This window comes from Chelonia mydas, chromosome 1 (genome assembly GCF_015237465.2).
Source record: "Chelonia mydas isolate rCheMyd1 chromosome 1, rCheMyd1.pri.v2, whole genome shotgun sequence".
Taxonomy (NCBI): Eukaryota; Metazoa; Chordata; order Testudines; family Cheloniidae; genus Chelonia; species Chelonia mydas.
The window spans coordinates 6,517,388-6,525,079 of record NC_057849.1 but is presented as its reverse complement, the minus strand read 5'-3'; the positions used below and the strand labels follow the sequence as shown (position 1 = coordinate 6,525,079).

The following is a 7,692-nucleotide window of genomic DNA, read 5'->3' as shown; positions in this document are numbered from 1 at the left end:
GTAACTTGGTAGATATCTACAGACACTTGCATGAGGACAGGATGCAGGTCCTGTGAGGATAAAGAGAAGCCTGTAGGTGGATCAAACTCTGGATTCAGAGAACACTGGCAAGGCAAAGCACTCCAGCTTCTCTTAGAGGGATTCTTGGGGGTCAGATTGTTTCACTGGGAGCATTTGATAAGGGAAAGTTAATAGAACCCAGTTCTGATCGAATTTACACATGTAAATCTGGAGTGATGCGGTTGAAGTCAATGTTATTGAATTAAACACCTGCCCCAAATAATTTGTCCCATGTGCTCAAAAGAGGCAGTGGCATAATTTGAACTCTCAGGAGTGGAGAAAATTATAGATAGATCAATAGATCAATAGATAATGAGGCAAAAACCCCACATTTATGAATAGCTTCAATACAGACAAAAAATACGACTGTTTTAACAATGCAATTGCCGTGTGTTTACACACATGTCAAGATACAATGAGCCACACTTGGAATTGGAGGGCCAGAAAGGGTATAATTGGGAAGGTCACAACTGTAAAATCACAGAGTACTGAAGTAAGCTACAGAACTCCCAGCCACAAGATATAAATGTGGCCAAGAGCTTAGCAGGATTCAAAGAGGGACTGGATGGGTATATGTGTAAACAGAAAATTCAATTACCGTGATCAGGATTGATTGAAAAATGGTAGGAAGGGCTGTAAACCTTCATGATTTATACCACAATATATGTCTAATTAGTGCTTGTCAGGGGGAAACTTTCCCTGGGTGCAGGTTATCTCATAGCTGCCTCTTGCAGGGCTTTTTCCACCTTCTTCTGAAGGAAGTGGAATTGGCCACTGGGTACAGGGCTAGATGGACCACAGGTTTCATCCAAACCGGCAATGCCTATCTTGCTGTTGGTGTCGTATATCCAAGACTATGTTTTTGCTCTCTAGACTTGCATTGAGAGCAGAAAAATGTCTTCTTAAATATCATCTGTTCTTTTTCCTTTTAGAAAGGAAAATTCAATACTCCTTGGACCTCCCCAGTCCATTATGTCACCTCTCAATGATACCATATTCAAATCTGCAATGTTCCTTCTTACCGGGCTACCAGGTCAGGAAGACGTTCATCTCTGGATCTCTATTCCCTTCTGCTTCATGTATGCTATTTCTATAGTAGGAAATTCAGTCATTCTGTTCATTGTAAAAACAGATTCAAGCCTCCATGAGCCCATGTACATTTTCCTTTCCATGTTGGCCGTTACAGACCTTGGCCTATCGATAGCCACCACACCGACAATACTGGGCATATACTTGTTTAACTCTAGGGAGATCAGCTTCAATGCCTGTTTTGCCCAGCTGTTCTTCATCCACTCACTTCAGTGCATTGAATCCTCCCTGCTTTTGTTGATGGCCTTTGACCGCTTCATCGCGATCCGTGACCCGCTGAGATATGCTTCCATCTTAACCCTGCCAAGAACAGCCAAGATGGGACTGGTGTTTGTGCTAAGAGGGATGGCTGTAATACTCCCACTCCCCTTTCTCCTGAGACATTTCCAATACTGTCGAGCCAATGTCCTCTCCCATTCCTATTGCCTGCACCAGGAGGTCATGAAGATGGCTTGTTCTGATATCAGAATCAACAGCATCTACGGTTTGTTTACTACACTCTTAACAATGGGGTTGGACTCGCTGCTCATCTTCCTCTCATATGTGATGATCATCAAAACAGTATTAAGTGTTGTTTCCCACACGGAGTGCCTCAGGGCCCTCAACACCTGCGTCTCCCACCTCTGTGCCGTCCTGCTCTTCTACACACCAGAGATCGGCCTATCTGTGATACACAGATTCGGGAAAGGCTCTTCTCCCATACTTCAGATTCTCCTGGGCTACATCTCCCTGTTGGTCCCGCCCCTGATGAACCTAATCGTGTACAGCGTGAAAAGCAAACATCTTCGTGTGAGGATAATCAGGGCCTTCATTAAGTGAATGGTCAATTCATCATCAGGGTCCGGCACTGGTGACATGGGAGACAGAAAAAAAAGGACCTCCTATTCCAACCGAGACCCTTACATCCAAGATGACATGAGCTACTTATCTCCACACTGTAGAGAGAGGTTCCCCTGGGGTCTAAGGTCTGGAACAAAGGTAGAGGATTGTGCCCACCTCCTGGTGAGGAAGGACAGTGTACTGGGGGAAGGAGATTAGAAATCACTGTTTTCGTTGACAGCCCAGGGACCGGTGGGATGTTGGCCCATAAAGAGCAGTATTGGTGGTGACTGCAAGCTCACTATATCTGTCAATAAAGTCAATAAAGAGAAGGGATGTGGATGCTGTTTCCTGTTACACCTGGCCTGTCACTCTCCCAGGTCATGTTAAACATCCAGGGGCCATGAAAAAAGGCACAGAGCTGTTCTGCGGTCACAGTTTTGGCCCTTAATGAGCACTCCGGGTGCTGTGGGAACCATGGGGGCTGCGCCAGCTGTGGACGGGGTCTATTCAAGGGGCACGGACACCCACCCTTCCCCTAAGCCCTCAGCCAGTTGCTTGTGACTGAGTCGTGTCAGAGACATGATTAATGCAGAAACCCCAGGAGAAGCCATGGAGACATATTTGTCTACCCCCCCACCTCTGACCGTTGATGTCTCTGCACACCACACACCTGCTCAGCCCTCTCCCCACCAAGGCAGAGCAGAGCTGCGTGTGCGAGTGAGGGTCTGACACACAGGAGTCCTGGCACGAGACTCAGGCCGAGATTCCCTCCTACTCCCCTTTGTTTTCCTGCTCCATTTGCTTGGGAATTAGTGGAAATGGGACTCAGCTCCCTCACAGAGGCACAGCTAGCTCCTATCCCAACCCTGACCCAACCCCTGACTCCTTCTTCCCCCTTGATGCCCCACTCTCTGCTCCTCCTCTTCCCCTGAGACCCCACCCTCTGCCACATCTCTTCCGACAACACTCCAACCTCTGCTTCTACTCTTTACCCAAAGCTCTTCCCTCTCTCCAGGCAAGAAGCCAGAGTTGAACCATGGTAAGAGACACAGGAAAACTAGGCTGGGTGCCACAGATTCTTCCCAAAAGAATGTAACTAGGGCTGATTCTGTTCCTATAACTCCAGAGCAAAGCCTGTCTCACTCAGATTGTAATGATACATTAGATAGGTGAGTGTAGAAGTGTGACAGCTGCCTGGTATTTTAAAACCATTTTACATGAGAACATAAGAATGGCATACTGGGTCGGACCAAAGGTCAATTTAGCCCAGCTTCCTGCCTTCTGACAGTGGCCAATGTCAGGTGCCCCAGAGGGAATGAACAGAACAGGGAATCATCAAGTGATCCATCCCCTGTCACTCCTTCCCATCTTCTGGCTACCAGAGGTTATGGAAACCATCCCTGCCCATCCTGGCTAATAGCCATTGATGGACCTATCCTCCATGAATTTACATAGTTCTTTTTTGAACCCTGTTATAATCTTGACCTTCACAATATCCTCTAGCAAGGAGTTCCATAGGTTATCTGTGTGTTGTATGAAGAAATACTTCATTTAATTTGTTTTAAACCTCCTGCCTATTAATTTAATTCACTGACCACTATAAATAACACCTTCTTATTTACTTTCTCTACACCAGTCATGATTTTAAAGACCTCTACCATAACCCCCTTTAGTCGTCTCTTTTCCAAGCTGAAACATCTGTCTTGTTAATGTCTCCTCATACAGAAGCCATTCCATAACTCTAATAATTTTGTAGCCCTTTTCTGAAACTTTTTCCTTTCCAATATATCTTTTTTGAGATGGGGCGACCACATCTGCATGCAGTATTCAAGGTGTGGGGGTACCATAGATCCATATAGAGAAAATATGATATTTTATGATTTATTATCTATCCCTTTCTAAATGATTCCCAATATTCTGTTTGCTTTTTTTTCACTGCCCCTGCACGTTGAGTGGATGTTTTCAGAGAACTACCCACAATGACATCAAGATCTCTTTCTTGAGTGGTAACACCCAATTTAAATCCAATCATTTTATATTTATCAACCCTGTTTTTTATCTGCCATTTTCTTGACCAGTCACCCAGTTATGTAGCTCTTTGCAGTCTGCCCGGGAGTTAACTATCTTGAGCAATTTTGTGTCATCTGCAAGTTTTGCCACCTCATTGTTTACCCCTTTTTCTCGATCATTTATGGATCTGTTGAATAGGACTGGTCCCAGTATAGACCGCCTCAGGGATACCACTATTTACCTCTCTCCAATCTGAAATTTGACCATTTATTCTGTGACGTGTTTGGTCACAGAGACCCCCTTGGGACTGTCACCTGATGTGCCTCTGATCCCATTTCCTCTGCCACTTTGGGCCTCCAGAACCCTGCCTTGTTGAGCCAGGCACACTAACCTGCTGCAACACAGACCCCGGGGTCTGACCCACACCCCCAAAGCTGCAGACTTAACTGAAAACGGCTTAACAAGTGCTCCTGTCTCTAGCACCCAGGCACCCAGTTCCCAATGTGGTCCAACCCCCAAATAAATCTGTTTTACTCTGTATAAAGCTTATACAGGGTAAACTCATAAATTTTCCACCCTCTATAACACTGATAGAGAGAGATGCACAGCTGTTTGCTCCCCCAGGTATTAATCACTTACTCTGGTTATTTAATAAACAAAAGTGATTTTATTCAGTATAAAAAGTAGGATTTAAGTGGTTGCAAGTAATAACAGACAGAACAAAGTAAGTTCCCAAGCAAAATAAAATAAAACACACAAGTCTAAGCCTAATACATTACGAAACTGATTACAGATAAATCTCAGCCTCTGAGATGTTCCAATAAGCTTCTTTCACAGACGACACTCCTTTCGAGTCTGGGCCCAATCCTTTCTCCTGGTACACTCCTTGTTCCAGCTCAGGTGGTAGCTAGGGGATTTCTCATGAGTGCAGCCCCTTTGTTCTGTGCCACCCCCTTATATAGCTTTGGCACAAGGCAGGAATCTTTTGTCTCTCTGGGTCCCCACCCCTCCTTCTAAATGGAAAAGCACCAGGCTTAAGATGGATTCCAGTATCAGGTGACACGGTCACATGTCCTGTGAGACCTCAAGCCTTCATTGTCCTGGCCTGACTCACAGGAAGGCTTGCAGGTAAACAGAGCCATTTACAACCAGTTGTCCTTGTTGATGGGAGCCATCAAGATTCCAAACCACCATTAATGGCTCACACTTTGCATCATTACAATAGAACCTCCGAGTTATATTTCATATTTCTAGTTTCAGATACAAGAATGATACATTTATACAAATAGGATAACCACAGTCAGTAGATTATAAGCTTTGTATTGATACCTAACAAAAGACGTTTTGCAGGAAGCATATTCCAGTTACATTATATTCACACTCAGAAGCATATTTTCATAAACTCATATGGAGTACAAGGTCACACCCATTTTCGAGATCACTTATGGATATGTTGAATAGGACTGGTCCCAGGATAGACCCCCTCGGGGATACCACTATTTATCTCTCTCCATTCTGAAAATTGACCATTTCTTCCTAACCTTTGCAAAAAGAAAAGGAGTACTTGTGGCACCTTAGATACTAACCAATTTATTTGATCATAAGCTTTCGTGAGCTACAGCTCACTTCATCGGATGCATACTGTGGAAAATACAGAAGCTGTTTCTGTACACACAGACCATGAAAAAAAATGGGTGTTTATCACTACAAAAAGTTTTCTCTCCCCCTGTCAAGGTTCCTCCCCCACTCTGAACTCTAGGGTACAGATGTGGGGACCTGCATGAAAAACCTCCTAAGCTTATCTTTACTGGCTTAGGTCAAAACTTCCCCAAGGTACAAAATATTCCACCCTTTGTCCTTGGATTGGCCGCTACCACCACCAAACTAATACTGGTTACTGGGGAAGAGTTGTTTGGACACGTCTTTCCCCAAAAAATACTTCCCAAAACCTTGCACACCACTTCCTGGACAAGGTTTGGTAAAAAGCCTCACCAATTTGCCTAGGTGACTACAGACCCAGACCCTTGGATCTTAAGAACAATGAAAAAGCATTCAGTTTTCTTACAAGAAGACTTTTAATAAAAATAGAAGTAAATAGAAATAAAGAAATCCCCCCTGTAAAATCAGGATGGTAGATACCTTACAGGTAATTAGATTCAAAACATAGAGAACCCCTCTAGGCAAAACCTTAAGTTACAAAAAAGATACACAGACAGAAATAGTTATTCTATTCAGCACAGTTCTTTTCTCAGCCATTTAAAGAAATCATAATCTAACACGTACCTAGCTAGATTACTTACTAAAAGTTCTAAGACTCCATTCCTGGTCTATCCCCGGCAAAGACAGAATATAGACAGACCCACAGACCCTTTGTTTCTCTCCCTCCTCCCAGCTTTTGAAAGTATCTTGTCTCCTCCTTGGTCATTTTGGTCAGGTGCCAGCGAGGTTACCTTTAGCTTCTTAACCCTTTACAGGTGAGAGGAGCTTTCCCCTGGCCAGGAGGGATTTCAAAGGGGTTTACCCTTCCCTTTGTATTTATGACACCCCCCACCCCACTCTGCTGCTGGTAATAGCTTATCTAAAGTCTTCACTCTCCTTACAATGTGTATGATAATCAAGGTGGGCCATTTCCAGCACAAATCCAGGTTTTCTCCCCCCCCCCCCCCGCACTCCACTCTCCTGTTGGTAATAGCTTATCTAAAGTTATCACTCTCCTTGTTTCCTATCTTTAACCAGTTACCAATCCATGAGAGGAACTTCCCTTTTATCCCATGACACCTTGCTTTGCTTAAGAGCATTTGGTGAGGGATCTTGTCAAAGGCTTTGAAGATCTAAATACATTATATGCATTGGATCTCCCTTGTACACATGATTTCTGAGCCCCTCCAGAATTCTAATAGATTGGCGAGGCATGACTTTAGACCCTACGACATTCCAAATCTCTCCTCAGAAATCCACTCCCTACCCCTCACTGTCACCCCTGAAATACGGTATTTCTGCCACAAATAAGGTGCTGTAATCACAGGGATCCCAGAAGCCACCTGTCACAGGAGGCTGTGGTCAGAGGCCTTTTAAAAACAAATGTCAGGGGCGTTGCTCTCTGGAACCCTGACTCAGCCCTGACCTTAGACTATCTGAGCACCTTGAATGTATTTATCCTCCTGCAATCACTGTGAGGCAGGGCCGGGATATTATCCACCAGAGACAGCCAATGGTTTGCCCATGGAGGGAATTAAACCCAGCTATTTTGAGTCGCAGAGCAGTGTCCAGACCACAGGACCAGCCTTCCAGACATCTGATTGTTGACAGGCCCAGATGGCTTCTCCGCTGCAGCTGCAGAGCGACCCCTCCCTGCCATGCTGTAGAGAGCAGGGATGGCACGGAGCCAGTTACAGTGGTTTGATGTGCTGGCCTGTTCTCTCCTGGCCTCAGTGGAAGTTAGAGCAGACTGGGGGCTGGGCTGACCTCCGCCTGATTTTAATGGCTTCCAAGAGTACAGCACACTCTGGCCATGTCCCTGCAGATGAGGGCCACCCCAGAGTGCTCCTTTGTGCCTTGAGGTGGCCCTGTAGGCACCCTGCCCTTCCCTCTAAGGTCCTTGCAATGACTTACTCTCAGCCTAGAATATTTAAAACAAGAGTTCCCTTTGTGGGGTCACATTTATTCAGTCTTCTCCAAAACACAAGGTCTCCTACCCTCCAACTTCTCCCT

At 45.0% G+C, this 7,692-nt stretch overlaps 1 protein-coding gene across 1 annotated transcript; it reads left to right on the top strand.

Annotated features, from left to right (window-relative positions):
• The first annotated feature begins 999 nt into the window (after positions 1–999).
• Positions 1,000–1,968, top strand: LOC102940420 (olfactory receptor 51G2). Its single transcript, XM_007053898.4, has one exon. The coding sequence runs from the start codon at positions 1,033–1,035 to the stop codon at positions 1,966–1,968; it is 936 nt and encodes a 311-aa protein (XP_007053960.2). The 5' UTR covers positions 1,000–1,032.
• The last annotated feature ends 5,724 nt before the right edge of the window (positions 1,969–7,692 follow it).